At 41.0% G+C, this 15,950-nt stretch overlaps 1 protein-coding gene across 2 annotated transcripts in view; it reads right to left on the bottom strand.

Moving 5' to 3' along the window:
• CD99L2 (CD99 molecule like 2) overlaps nt 1-15,950 on the bottom strand; it is a 79,114-nt gene that overhangs the window by 26,570 nt on the left and 36,594 nt on the right. For both annotated transcript variants that reach the window (XM_084871215.1, XM_084871214.1), the window contains exons 2-4: nt 8,134-8,193; nt 2,993-3,061; nt 1,321-1,399 (exon numbers count right to left, since the gene is read on the bottom strand). In XM_084871215.1, the coding sequence (XP_084727341.1) occupies nt 1,321-1,399; nt 2,993-3,061; nt 8,134-8,193 (208 nt within the window). The remainder of the gene's footprint in view (nt 1-1,320; nt 1,400-2,992; nt 3,062-8,133; nt 8,194-15,950) is intronic.

Below are 15,950 nucleotides of genomic sequence, written 5' to 3'. Positions count from 1 at the left end.
TATTTTCATAATCAGCCTCAGATATTCTTTGTCCTTTTTATAGGGTTGATATTTGCACAATGATATAAAAGCAATGGCGAGTAAACCTGGCCCTAGAATGAACTAAGGCAGTATCACCAAAGAGTACAAGGAATCATTAGATTCTTCACTATACAATAGCAGTTGAAAGAGAATGCCAGTGTCACTTAATGCCCTATGGTAAGTAGAACTCTTACATAGTTGTCAAGACTCCTGCCCTGTTGGTTGGTATACACACTCCATATAATACCAGCCCTTTGAGGACGAGAGGGACCATTTCACTCCCATAATCAGGTAACATATGGCAGAGGTGAAGGAATTTTGCATGCTGAATTAAGATGCCCAATCAGTATGAGTAAATTACTCAAAATGGAGAATATTGTGCATGATTTAATCAGATGAGCCCTGGAAAAGAGAGTTTAGGCCTTCCCTGGACTGACATTACAGGACTCTGATTTTCTTGCTGACCTTGAAGAAGTAGATACAAATTCTATAACTGCACAGAAATGAATTCTGACAACAATCCTGAAAGTGTAACTATATTACTTAACATGGGAAAAGGAACTTTGCTGATGTGATTAAGCTAAGGACCTTGAGATGGGGAGATTATCCTGGATTCTCTAAGTAGACCCAATGTAATTATAAAAGCATGTTAAGGGAAAGAGATTGAGGCAAAAGAGTCAGAGAAGGAGATGTGATGATGGAAGCAGGGATGGGAGTGAGAGAGAAATTTAAAGGTGCTATACTACTGACTTTAAAGATGGAGGAAGCAGCTACATACCAAGAAATGTAGGTGGCATCTAGAATCAGGAAAAGACAAGGAAACAGATTTCTCCCTAAAACCCCCAAAAGGAATGCAGACCTGTCAGTACCTTCATTTTATCCCAGTGGAACCCAGATCATATTTTTGACCTCTAGAACTGTAAGATACTAAATGTGTGTTTTAAAAAATATATGCTTTTATTAATTTGACTTCACTTTTTTTGTTTTTGTTTAATTCTCACCTGAGGGTGTTTCTTCCATTGATTTTTAGAGTGGAAAGGAGAGGGAGAGACACACACTTGGGCTAGGATGAAGATGGTAGATATTGACAGATGTGACCCACATAAGCAAAAACCCTTGAGATCCTCAATAATTTGGGGGGTCCAAAAAGTTTGAGAACACTGTTTTAGGGTTCTCCTGTGCCTTGAAGTGCCCCCAGCTCTGCCAGGCCAGGAGTGGCTCTGTGGGCTGTAGTAGTGAATGAGCTACAACTTGACCAGTAAGCTACAGTGCTGGCTAGTGCTTTCAACCAGCTACAACTTATCTCCTCCTCCTGCACTTGGCTTCCTGCGGCCATCATCACGATCACCGAAAGCATCAGCCAAGTCGAAATCATCACCTTCAATGGGCACCAAAACATAAAGAAACAGCCAACCAATTAACAACTGGGTGTAAGATTCCAAAAAGACAAAACTACACCCACGAGGTCAGTTAATCAATGGATTAAGACAAAAAAAAACAACTTAAATTGGGTTCTAAATCCTTCTACAGATTTCAATAATGGAAACACCAGCAGCCTGGAGCAAGTTACTGCTTTCTGCCTTTGAATTATATTAACACTAGAGGCCCAGTGCACGAACTCATGCACCAGTGGGGTTGCTCGGCCTGGCCTGTGAGATTGGGCCAAAACTGACTCTCCAACATCCCCTGAGAGGTCCCAGATTGTGAGAGGGCAGAGGGCAGGCTGAGGGACCCCAACAGTAAATGATCAGGGCCAGGGAGCGATGCAGGAGGTTGGCCAGCTGGGGAGGGACCAGAGGAGGGCTCCAGGGCATGTCCAGTCCATCTCACTCAGTCCTGATTGGCCAAACCCCAGAAGCAAAGTAACCTACCAGTTGGATCATCTGACCCCTCATGGTCAGTGCATGTCATAGTGACTGGCTGACTGGTTGACTGGCTGAACCCTGGTGGTCAGTACATGTCATAGTGAGAGGCTGAGGGGCCTTAGCATATCATTAGTATATTACGTCTTGATTTGGTTGAATGGCCAACCAGTTGACCAGAAGACCAGACACTTAGCATATTAGGTTTTTACTACAATATATAGGAGGATTTTCTACTTTTTATATTTCTATATATGCTTTCCTTAGGCCAGCAGTCAGACCACAACATAATCACTGATTATAGATATTAACCCAATATTCAAACACCAGCTGCATAGAGGGCATAAACTGGACAATCAAGAGGGAGACTTCATAGTCATACACAAACACACGCACAAACTACCCTTTTGAGGGTGCAAAGTGAAGACACGAGGGCAAATTATAAAGCAGCAGTAAATCTCTCCTGTTTCAAGACTGTCTCTTTAGAAGAAAGGTAACCCTACTTCAAGGAACATGGTAATATGCTCCTAAATACTAGTAACAAGTTTCCAGATGGAAGCAATAATTGCACCTCCCACCCCCACTGCTAAGTTTGTCTTTATATCAGTGAAGATGTCCAAAGAGTAAGATGGCCCATCTGGACAAGGTTAAAACAACTTCAGGAAAAAGTCACAAATTAAATTCAAGTTCCAAAATCCTTTACTGAAAATGACACTGCAAAATAAATGTAATCCAAAATGTTCCAACTGTCTAAGAAACCATTTGACGTGTGCGTGCGTGTGTGTGTGTGTGTGTGTGGTGGGGGTCATAAACCTATACAATTACATCTGCCCTGATTTTAGAATGTGAAATGGTTGATAGGGGAAGAAAATCCAAATGGGTTTTTCTCTTGAAATTTTCCCAAGCAAAACTTTTCATAAAAAATAAAGTCACATTGATTTGACCAGCTATATCCTCTATTAAGTTAAATTCAATGTTCAGATAATGGTCTTCGTTGGCATTGCATATACAGGGTTTAAAACCATGGGTAGTTCACCTGGAGACTATACTACCCCAGAGGGAGCTCCACGGGGTCTTTCCTCATTGCCCTCTTTAGAGTAGTATGTTACCTGCAGGCTTTGCCGGAGCTCTGGTCGTTCCAGGTCTCTTGGTTGTGGTAGTGACATGGTCCCATCTCTCTAAATGAGGGAGGAGGACAGCAAGAAGAGCACATTTAGTAACAAAATATAGCAGCCACTTCATGGCTCAGAGAAGTCACATCATGAGTAGCATACTCTGGTCTTGGTCCTTGAAGCCCCCCGTAGGCCTCTGAGAATCACTTAGAGAAGGATGACAAGGAGATGTAGGAGGTTTAAATGAGACAAGTTCTGCTCACAATTCTTCAGAGGATGGGTGGTGAGGTGGATGTTGTCCCACATGCAACTTGTAACTAATGGAGCTGGGGCTTCCTCCCAGATCTGCTAGAGGTGACCACATGGTCCAGTGAATTCAGAATTGGAGCATGGCCCTTGTGAGCTTTAAGCCTTGGTTTACACCTCTATCAACCTGGAAGCATATCCACAGACACTACTGCCCATAGATGGATGGAAGTTATGTTCCCTGTAGAGTATGGGAGTGTCTTATAAACTTAAAGTGGTTATAACACCAAGGAAATATTTTACATCAGTGTGGCAACTGCTGCCAATATTAGGTCTATGGGCTTAACCGTATTCCTTTAAATTGTGAAATTCTTTCATATTAATATGTTTTCCAATAGTTTCTTTTCTTAAACATCAAGACTATGCTATAACTGTTACAACTATTGGAAGTAGTAGGGAGAAAGAAAATTTGAGTAATGGGAAAGCAGAGATGAAACAGTTTTAGGTTTATATACAGCAATCACTCAATAATTATTGACTATTCAGGAAAAAAATAGAAATTAATTTAAAGTAAAAGGATAGATACAGCTATAGAATGCAAATAGCAATCATAAGAGAGCTGGAGTAATGATATCAGATAAAAGAGACTTTAAGACAAACATTATTATAGGAGTCAATGAGTGACATTTTATAATGATGAAAGGATGAAGCCAGCAGGAAGAAATACAATTTCAAACATATATGGCCCGACTGAGAGAAACCAAGATGGCGGCATAGGTAAACATCTGAACTTGCTACCATGCACAACCACTTCAAAACTGCAACTAAAAGACAAAATGGACATCATCCAGAACCACAGGAAGGGTGGCTAAGTAGAAATTCTACAACTAGAAGGAAAGAGAAAAGCACACTGAGACTCAGAGGAGCTGCAGAAGTAAAGTCCAAAGGTACAGAGGCGTGTGCACGTGCATAGAAAGGGCTGGAAACTGAGTATGTGGCTGGCTTTTTCAATCTGCAGAGAGACACAAGCTCCTGACTGCTCTGAACTCCAGTTCTGGGCGAGATTCTGGGAACCCAGACTCATACGGGGAGAAACTGGATTGTCTGGCAGCAGGTGGAACTCGAGGGCAGCTTTCTCTCAGAGGTGCTTGCAGAAATTATCAAGGTACACTGAGACCTGGGGGCCTCTTAGGGTAGGGCTGATGGGAAGCCATTGCTGTTTGCTCCGCCCTGAGACTCTGCCCCATCCAAGCTGTGCGCACAGGCTTTTGCATATGAATGGCCTGGTCCTTTGAAATCTAAAATTACCTAACAAACTGCAGCTGAGTTAGAGAGACCCAGAACATCCAAAAGAAGGCCCAAGGCCCCACAGCAGCTTGCATTGCTTCACAGATGGGCCTCATCTGGGCACCTCCAAAACCCAAACAAACAAGAGGAATCTGTAAATCTCTCCATAGTTCCTGCTGGGTGGCTTCAGACAGAGGCTAAATTAGCACCTCCTTGTAGATCGAAGAGCCAGTGTACCCAGGGGTCAGAGTAGGACCATCCAGATTACCACTCCTTAGATCCATAAGGGACACACTCAGGGGGCAGACTCAGTGAGCACCAAAGCCCCACTGAAACAAGTCTTGCCTCACAAGGGTGTCTCCAGCACAGAAGTTCTCCCATTGTAGACACAGCTGATACTCAAAGCCAATTGGCCTGGAGGTCAATTCTTCCCAGTGATACCAACAATAATCAAGACTTAACTACAATAAGACTATGAACGCAGCCCACATAGGGGTGCACAAAGAGTGTCCACCTCAGGTAACTGGGCTGAGCCACTGGGCTCTGCTAGAACACCTAGCACACAAAGCCACTCTATCAACTCAGGGAAGCAGCCAAAATGCAGAGATAAAGAAACAGATCACAAATGAAAGAAATGGAGGAAAGCAAACTACTGGATATAGAGTTCAAAACCATGGTTATAAGGTTATAAAAGAATTTTCTAGAAAAGTACAATAAATTTAGTGAGACACTCAGGGATATGAAAAAGGACTAACTCGAAATTAAGCATACAATGACTGTAACTAAAAATAATATACAGAGAAATAAAATGGTGAAAGAATAGACAGATGGGTGCTGAGCCTTTTCTTAGAGGAGAAAGAAAGAAGAGCTGAGGGTTGTACAGGGAGTATTTCCTGGCAAGTTAAGGGAAAATTGTGCTCCAGGTGAAGGTGGGGTACTCCTGGACAGGTTTCCCCTGACCAGGCAGCCCCCACTGCTCCTGAGTCCTCTACCGGAGTTGCGGGCTTCAAAGCAGAGTCCGTGTCACCTTGAAGGGGAAAGTGTATCTTGTTGGAGGCTTGAAAAGCTACAACTGCGGCAACCACCGAACAGCTGCAACCACCAGAACACCGGGCCCAATTGGCGCAAACAAGCGGATTCGGAGGAGCTCTGCACCCCACCACAGAAAGGTCACATTTCAGCTGGGATAAGGTGAAGTCTCTGATCCGGGCAGAAGAGAGAAACATGTGCTTTGCAGGAGGTTGAGGACCAGGGAAGTCTGTGCCCAGAAAAATTCGTGGCTGCTGGGGCTGGCATGATCCATGAATGTGGAAGGGGGTCCTCAGAGATGCTAGCAGAGGAGATCTCTAAGAAGCAGCCCATTTTGTTCTGATTCAAAAGGAGTCCTAAAAGTGTACTGGCTGCTTAGACCCAAGGGGGAAAGGAGGACTGCACAGACTTGCCTGCAGCCCCATTGTTTGACACTTGGGCTTTTTCCTCTTCAAATCCTTGCTTCTGATTGCTAAGCCCAATACAAAGGATCACCCAGTTGGGGACACTCTGGGAGACTGCAGGAGAAAGTTGTTTTTCTTGAACCTGAGGATCGGAGCAGGGAGTGACCATCAGAGGACCAGTTCTGAGGCAGCCCACTCCCACAAACCAGTACTGAGTGCTACAAGGAAAGAAGGCTCTAACCACAGGCTAGAGAGGCCATACAGAACTGGAAGTCAATCCAAAAACACTGCCACCCAGGGGCTGAATCACAAATTGACTCTTCTGTAATAAAAAATAAAGGAAGTTTCCCATGGCCACCAATATTTTTGTTGGGATTTATTTATCTTCTATAATTGAAACTTTGTAGCCTTGAGCACAGGCCAGGGCCAGTCAGGGCGGGCGGGAAGCTTAACTTCCTCCATTGCTGGGGCAACCCAAGCCTCCTGCTTGCTTCAGCTCTGTGGCTGGCTGCCATCTTGGTTGGGTTAATTTGTATATTTGCTCCTGATTGGCTGGTGGGTGTGGCTTGTGGGCATAGCAGAGTGATGGTTAATTTGCATGTTTCTCTTTTATTAGTGTAGCTAATACTCCAACTTAGTATAATCAGGGAAATGTATAATAAGCAATAAGATATTTTGTCCACCATATTGGTAAAAATGTCTTTGACTGGTAAAATCTGGTGGTGATGTGAGGCTGGGATAAAAGGTACTATCATAGCAGTATTAATGGGAGTACATAATGGTAAATTCATTTTGGAAATAATTTGGCAAAATCTGTTAAAATGTAAAATACATATACCTTTCGGCCTTGTAATTCCACTGTACTTGGGCACAAAGGATATGGACAAGAAATGTTCACTGAAGCCCTATTTGCAATTGTGCAGAACAGAAACAAACCCAATGTCCATCAGTAACAAAATGGCCATGGCCATAGCCACATCACTGGAATGCTAGTTCCATGAAGTACAGGTTTGTGTCTGAGATATAGGTATATGAATAATGCAGTAGGTTGAATGGTAGCCCTCAAAATATATAGCCAAGACATGATCCAAAGAACCCAGGAATAGGACCTCATTTGTAGAAAGGATCTTTGCAGATGTAATTAAGTTAAAGTTCTGGAAATGATACCACTCAGGATCACCCAGGTGAGATCTGAATCCAACAAAAAGTGTGCTTATAAGAAACAGAAAAGGAAAAGACACACACAAATGAGAAGGCTGTGTGAAGATGGAGGCAGTGATTGGAATGCCACAGTGGCAGACCAAGGAACACCAAGGATTGCTACCACCACCAGAATCTGGAAGAGGCAAGAACCTCCCCTTGAACCTTAGGAAGGAGCATGGTCCTGTTAATACCTTTATTTTGGATGTCTGGCCTCCAGAATTCTGAGAGAATGAATTTCTGTGGTTTTAAGCCACCTGGTTTGTAGTACTTTTTATGGCAGCCCTAGGAAACTAATACAAATAAATATATTCACTTGGGTCTTTTGATACATATTATTAACTAAAAAAACAAATTATGAAATAAGATGCATATAACTAAATTAAAAAGCCCTACAGATGTTATGTAAAACAAACAAACAATAAAAACAAACTATGTGTATAGATGTGAATAATGACATAGAATACTAATCAGCAGTTCCTTCTTGAAATGGGAGTGGGTTTTAGCAGGATGGGGAGGGGTCAAGGAAAATCTCAGCTTTACTTTCTAAGCATTCACACATGTTTTTAAATGTAAAGACAAGCTGATAACAAAGTTTACCATTTGAGAGATTATATGCAGACACCATCATAAGTTAAGACATTATTTTTTTTAATCAAAAAGGAGAAACAAATCCCTTATTCACTTCAAAGTACCTTATTCTGAGCATGGAGGCCACTGCTTGATGGCATGTTATACCAGTATAGGCTATGACTACAGCTGGAGAAAATGCTATATCAATTATAACATATAAGAAACAAAGAATTTTACATATTCAGATTTTCATTTGAATAATATAATTTATGATACCCATATTTTATCCAATCAAGTGCAATACAAGCCACCCACCTTTCTTGAGTATGTATTCCAAGTGGATGGTACATATTAATTGCTATTGTTTGCTTTTAACAGATTATTTAATTTACTACTCACCCTTTACTGAGGAAGTTTCCGGCAATGCATCACTCAGATCAAAATCAAAGTCTGCGGATCCTAAAAAATAAAAATAAAAATTTTAAATTTTAACTATCTTTGCATGAAACAACATAATACTAAAATGCTCTCTAGTAATGGTCATTTCTCTTTAGTGTCATGAAGATAATGCCACAAAAGATCAGTTGAAGCCTCCCAAAGATATAATGAATTGATATCCTTCCACAAACAACTTATCCACACACACACAAAAAAAAATCTTTCAGTCCATTAGAAGCTGGAAGGCTCAACTGTATAGAACATAAAGTACAATCTTACAAAAATATTTCTACATGTTATGTATGACTTTTGCAACAGGTAATAATGAAGCCCAAAGCTCCACTGAAAATGGACTGAGATCTTTCACCTCATCCCAAGTTTCACAAAGGCTACTCTGCATTTTGTCAATTCAGGGTACCCCATGGCCCTAGCACCTACATCTAGATTAGTAGCTCTAACCAATCACACATAACTGAAAAGACTCTGGGGAAAAGCTTTCCACAAAGAATCTTCTACTCCATCTGCCCAATGCTGCTTGTTTTGGATTTTGACAGCTATCATTCCCTTGAGATCGGCATGTACTAGTTTCCCATGAGAGTATATACATTATCAAGTCTCAAGCAAACATCTATGCATTCCCACTGGAACTGAATAAGTAAATGAATGGTGGATTGTAGAAGCTAGGTTTCTCACTGTTGGAGTGTCAGATAATCAAGATTAACACAGACAATGATGAGTAATATTGATAGTGTATATACCCTGGATATGATATGATGATAAGGGCGCTATAGTACGTATGTGGCCTTCCTCTGAAAAACACATGACCTAAGTATAATTATGAGAAAAACATCAGACAAATTCCAATTGAAGGAATCCTACAAAATACTTGACCAGTATTCCTCAAAACTATCAAGATCATCAAAAACAAAGAAAGTCTAAGAAACTGGAACAGCCTAAAGAGTCTAAGGAGATATAATTATGGAAAGTCAAGTGGTACCCTAGATTGGATCCTGAAACAGAAAAAGGACTTTAGATAAAAACTAAGGAAATCTGAATGAAATATGAACTTTAGTTTATAATAGTGTATCAATATTGGTTCATTAATTGTGACAAATGTGCCATATTTTTATATGTTTTTATTAATTTAGAGAGACAGAAATGAAAATAGGGAGGGTAGGAAAGGAGGGGAAAAGACATACACATAGAAACATTAATGTGAGAGAGAAATATAGGTCAGTTACCTCCTACATGCATCCCGACTGGGGGTCAAACCTGTAACCTTGATATGTTCCCTGACTGGGAATTGAACTGGCGACCTTTTGGTGCATGGGGCAACACTCAACCAACTAAGCCACACTGGCAAGGGCTCAAATGTACTATATTAATAATAGGGGAAACTAGGTATGGAGCATATTGGAACTTTCTGTACTAGCTTTGCATTGTAAATCTAACACTGTTCTAAAAATAAAGTGTATTTTAATATCTATTTCCTATAGCAAAAATTAAGGGTAACCATGATCTGTAACCTCAACTCTTTCCAAAAAATAAACATGTAAGTTCAACAATAACTTAAAATCAATCAGAAAAAGTCACTAAATGGAAAAAAGAAGCAAGAAACATATTTATCCAAGACCATAGATTATATAACACTAAGAGTGAACCCTAATGTAAATTATAGACTCTGGGTGATAATGATGTGTCAATATAGATTAATCAATTATAATTAATGTACCACTCTGGTGGGGGTTGTAAATAATGGAGGATGCAGTCACCCATACATTATTTAATGTATTTAACTGTTAAATGCATTACCCACCAATAATAAAATAGACCTTTATGAAAACTGAAAAAAATGGAGGAGACTGTACATGTATGAGGGCGGAAGATATATGAGAAAACCCCATGCCTTCTGCTCAATATTGCTGTGAACCTAAAACTGCTTTAAAAAATAAAATATATTGAAAAAAGGATGGCAAAAGCCTATGTAATGGCATGGGAGATGGCTCCAAGATAGAGTATTAAATATATAAAACAAGGTGCAGAGAGTTTTTTCATTTATCTATATGCATATCCATAAACATTTTCTAGAAAATTTGGTAACAGTAGTTATGTCTAGAGAATGAAAAACTAGAGGTCAGGAAGAAGGAGCATTTTACTATTAATTTAAACCCTTCTCTGCTTTTTTTGTTTTTAATAATGTACATGTAATTTCTCTTATGATGATGATGATAATGGTAATTTAAAAGCTCTGTATCAACCCTCCAAAATCATAAGCCTTTCATCCTACAGGGTCTTCCTTTAAAACTCTATTCTTGCTTTCTAACTCCAGAATTGGAAGAATCGGTTCTTCCAAATAACATCTTGCACGGGTAATATTTTTAGCCGCAGCCATCCCACTACTGTTTACTGACACATTCTGTTATATATCATCAAGTACAGAGTTAGGAACAATATAACACAGTTTTGCAGTATTTCTTAATCCCTCATTGACCTTGGATTCAATAGACCCAAACCATCTGTGGACAAAACCATTCAATCTCAATCTATACATCCTGAGCTCTTAAGGCTACTTCAGAGCCTACCACCAAGCATAGCTGCTAAAATCAAGATGGGAACAAATATTTGTATGAAAAATACCACATCTCAAATGATCTAAAGTAGGGTTGTATTCCATACCTCTTCTATGCAATCTGTAACTAAACAACTCAGTTTGGGTGCAGGCAGACAAGTACTCTCCCACTTTATTTTTTTTATTTTATTTTAATATTTCTTTTATTTTTTCCTATTTTTTATTTCTTTATTGATTAAGGTATCACATATTTGTCCTCATCCCCCCATTCCCATCCCAAACCCCTCCCCACATATGCCCCCACCCCCCTGTTGTCAGTGACCACTGGTTAGGCTTATATGCATGCACATAAGTCCTTTGGTTGATCTCTCCCCCTTTCCCCCCACCCTCCCCTACCTTCCCTCTGAGGTTTGACAGTCTGATCGATGCTTCTCTGTCTCCGGGTCACTTTAACAATGCTGATTCACCATTTGGCACCAGGCACACATTAGAAATCAAATTATTCATCGTAGGCTCAATTTACAAGCCCCAAATCACTGTGTATCTGGGGGATCAGTGTTCAAGTATTGGGCAGAAAAGTTACCTCATTCAGTCCACTCTCCCTCCAGGTAGCACATCCATGCCATTCCCGCCCCACCCCCACCCCTCCACCCCCCGCAAGCACATATTCCCCAACCTCTAAGAGACCTCATGATATTTTTGCTGCTGTCAATAAAGTCTTGCTTGCTTTTCTAAAAGAAAAAGTTACCTCATTCCACTGCAGAGGGTCACAAAAATTTGTTTTAATGGAAAAAGTATGTAGTGGACTGGTCACACCTGTATGAAAACATCCTTTCATAGAGCAGAACTTTTGGAAATATTACACAGAGTCTTGTTTATGTCCTTGAGAAGATCCATTTAGTAAGAAAAATGCTGCTTCTACCCACAGATAGCCCAGCAGCCTGTGTCTGTCCTAAAGTAGATCTTGTCTCTTGGGGAGGGAACACAAACTTGACCTCACCTTGCAACCTGACCTACCATGACTGGGGTGGAAAGCAAAAGGAGCGTTTTCACAAGAGCTGTAAAACAAGGCACAGCAGGCAATTGTTAGAGAATTCCACCAGGAACTGGCAGGACCCAGCACCTGTCTTGATTGAAATGTCTGATCCACGAGAGCTCCCATGTGACGTGCCCCTTAAGCAATCTTTCATTTGGATTTTATTTAATTAGCCACTCTCGCCTCCTTTCTCCTGCCTGTCCCACTTAGTTTTTCCTGAAAGCTTGACCCTTGCAGGTATGTATCTATGTTCATTCTCTCTCTAGCCCTGTCCTGTCCATCACGGGAACCACTAGCCACATGTGGCTGTTTAAATTAAAACTAATGAAAATCCAATAAAAATGTTAAGATTCAGTTCCCGAGTCACACTAGCCACATTCCAAGTGCTCCATAGCCACATGGGGCTGGTGGCTACTGTGTTCGAAGGCGTTGACAGAGAATATTTCCATCACCCTGGAAAGTTCCACTGGAGTGTGCTGCCTTAGACAGTGAGCTTCTTGAAGCAGAGACTAGGACTTGGTCATCTCTATGCCTATGCACAGGCCCAGAAGCAAGGAGGTACTCCCTGTTCATTGTGATTATCCAAAGGGTGTCTCCATACTGTGAGAATATCTTCGAGCTTTTCCCCACAGACTCACCAGTAGATAGTACATGATATTACTTTGTGACAAACCCATTTGGATTTCATGCCAAGAGCAAACTCATCTTTGCAGAGGAACATGTCTGCTCTCTGCTGATGGATTAAGAACTGCAGAGATAATGGACCTCTGGCTGCTGAGGATTTCGGAGTTAGTCACAACTCAGCCATGGAGATGGGTGCCTCTCAAGTGTCCAATTACATCTATTCCCCTGCTCTCTAAGGATGGTTTCTCATCTCCCATTTTCCTTTGTACATATGAGAAACTTTCTATTTTTTTTTCTTTTTGGAAAGGGTCCAGTACAAATCCTAAAAGCTCACATAAACTGCTTTTGTTTTCAAATTTTAAAATCTTGGCCCTTTTCTGTGGATGAATAAGAATGCAAGGGACACCCGAGACTGGCAAATCATTGATATGACATCTCCGGATTTTCCATTTGTCTGTCTAAATGGAGCTTCCATAAATATGTTATACTTAAAATTTGTCCAATGCAGGGAGGACCCACTAGAAGGTGGGCCAGAATCAAATTCCTACCTGAGGGGTCAAATTGTGATACATTTAGCAGGACTATGGCGTACACCCATAATCACTTGGGTTCAGAAAATAAGACTAGCCTGGCTGGTGTGGCTCAGTGGTTGAGCATTGACCTACAAACCAGAGGTTATGGTTGGATTCCCGTTTAGGGCACATGCCTGGGTTGTGGGCTCAATCCCCATTAGGGGGCGTGCAAGAGGCAGCAGATCAATGATTCTCTCTCATCATGGATCTCTCTCTCTCTCTCCCTCTCCCTCTCTAAAATCAATAAAAATATATTTTTAAAAAATAAGACTAAAATAAGCCCTAAAAGACTGAAACTGAAGAAGGAGGGGTGAGGGGCATAGCTTTATTTAATCTGGACTGAGCAATGGGAGAAAGATGCCCCACCTTCATACAATAAAGACCTCACCTGATGGGGCAGCTTGTAAAAGCCATGTGTTCCCCCTGCCCTGTAGCAGGGGGCCAATAAGGCCATCTATATATATATAAAAGCCCAGCAACAGAAACAATGGAATGACCAGAATGACCATTTGCTATGACATGCACTGCAGCAACCAACCAGCCTGATCCAAGCCCTGATCAACCGCCCCCTATCAGCCCCCAACACCCCAATCAGGGGCAGGGCTGTCCACCAACTGCCCTTGACCTCTCCCCGCACTGGCCCAGCCCAATGGGCCCCCATCAGGGCAGGCCTGTAGGACCTCACCCATGCACGGATTCATGCACCGGGCCTCTAGTGAGTAATAAAAGGAAAACCTGCAGATCAGAAAAACAGCATCATACCTCTGTGCTGCAGGAAGCCTCTGCCTGCCATGGAAACATTCCTGAACACTGCTAGTGGGAAATCTATGCAACAAACTTATTGGCATGCATGGTCAATTTTACAAATGTCTTTGGTAAAAATAACTTCTCTCCCTTAACACAAACAAGTAGGTCTCCCACCTGGTGCTAGAGAGGGTGGGAGCAAACCAAAAACGCTCAATTATGCTAGTCCCTGATTTCCCTGAAAGTTTGCGCTGTTTTAAATTAACTCTTGTTGTTTCAATCTAGATTTGAACACATTTGTCTTGCTAAATGTATGCTTTTACACCTCCAAGCATGCTGAGTAATTAATATCCTCTAGGTTAGCGAAGCACTGCAGCTTTGTAAGGGAACATGAAAATGGCTTTCCTCTTATTCTGATTACTAAATGGATATAGCTATTGCCACCTGAGCTCCCACTAGTTTCATGAATAAATTTAAAGCACCACAGAGAGGACAGTAATGATGCAAAGGCTGTCGTTCACCAGAATCCAGGGATCAGCATTTCAGTCCAAAACAGCCACCACCATTAATACACCTGCAGTGTCTAACCCAGGCGCTTGATGACAGGTATTATTCACAGGACACACTGCACTCCAGTTACCTGCTACTTAAAGGAAAACTTGGTAAACAAGAGAAGGATTTAGATTCAGGTGCCATTGCTAAAAGCATTTTTACAGATTCCTAGGAAGTATCTATGTGTCTCCTACATACATTTAAAGGTGGGAGGGCAATTTTAAAAACATTTTTAAAATAAATTGCATAAGTCACCTCACTAACTAAAAGATCAGTTTTATTCTTTCTTTCCACACAGCTGTTCAGAGAAAATCCCAAAGGTGCTCGGAAGAATTTTATAGTTTTAATTCTTGCATTTAAAATCTATGATCCATTTTGAGTTAATTTTGTGTATGGCATGAGGTAGGGATCCAAATCCTTTATATATATATATATATATATATATATATATATATATATATATATATATATATATATATAATCTCCAGTTGTCTCTGAACTATTTGTTGAAAAAGACTGTTTTTTTCCCCTCATTGAACTATCTTGGCACCTTTGTCAAAATTTGACTGATCATAAATTTGAGGGTTTATTTCTTGACACTCAATTCAATTCCATTGATCTATATGATTATCCTTGTGTGAGTACTAGCCAGTCCTGAATTCTGCTGTATTGTAATAAGTTTTCACACTGGGGAGTGTGAGTCCACCAATTTCATTCTTGTTTTTCAAAACTTAGCTATTATGGGTCCCTTGAAGCTCCATATAAATTTTAGGATCTGCCTGTCAATTTCCCCAAAAGCAACAGGTGGGATTTTGGCTGAGTTTGCCTTAAATCTGTAGATCAATTTGGGAAGTGTTATCCCATCTATTTTTAAACATGCTAAAATCTCTCGCACTTTAAACTAGAAAATTGATTTTTTTTTTTTTACTGTACAAATGGACACTACCTTCTCTCTCCTCTTCATAACCAAACTTATAAAATGGCCAGTTTTTACTCAATGCCTTCATTCTTATCCCTTCCAATCACTCCTTCATACCTCAAAGCCACCTCATACTCTGCATGTCCAAAACCAAATACCTGCACTTGCCCCACCAAACTAGACCCTGACCTGGGCTCCTCATCTGTTTCACTCCCACCCATTGTCCAAGTCAGAAAACTGCGCATCATCCTAGATATATCTCCCACACTCCATAGCCACATCGTCATCAAGAACTGTCCAGTCTATGCAGAAACCGGTTTGGCTCAGTGGATAGAGCGTCAGTCTGGGGACTAAAAGGTCCCAGGTTCAATTCCGGTCAAGGGCATATACGTTGGTTGTGGGCACATCCCCAGTAGGAGGTGTGCAAGAGGCAGCTGATCAATGATTCTCTCTCATCGATGTTTCTAACTCTCCACCCCTCTCTCTTCCTCTCTGTAAAAAATCAATAAAATATACTTAAAAAAAAGAAAAAGAAAAAGAACTGTCCAGTCTACCTTCACAACATGCCCTTGGTCCACCCACGTATCCACATCTCCACTGCAGCCATTATCTCTTGCCTGGACAACTACAAGACCCATCCACCTGGTCATTCTAAGTCTTCTCCCCACCATATCCTACTCTCCACACAGTAGGCAGGGAGATACCCCTTTTCTTTTTTTAAACAAACATCACAACACATCATTTCCCTGCTCAAAGACCTCC

Source organism: Pipistrellus hanaki, assembly GCF_964339955.1.
Source record: "Pipistrellus hanaki genome assembly, chromosome: X".
Lineage (NCBI taxonomy): Eukaryota > Metazoa > Chordata > Mammalia > Chiroptera > Vespertilionidae > Pipistrellus > Pipistrellus hanaki.
Note: the sequence above shows the minus strand (reverse complement) of the source record. Positions and strands in the feature narration are given on the sequence as shown.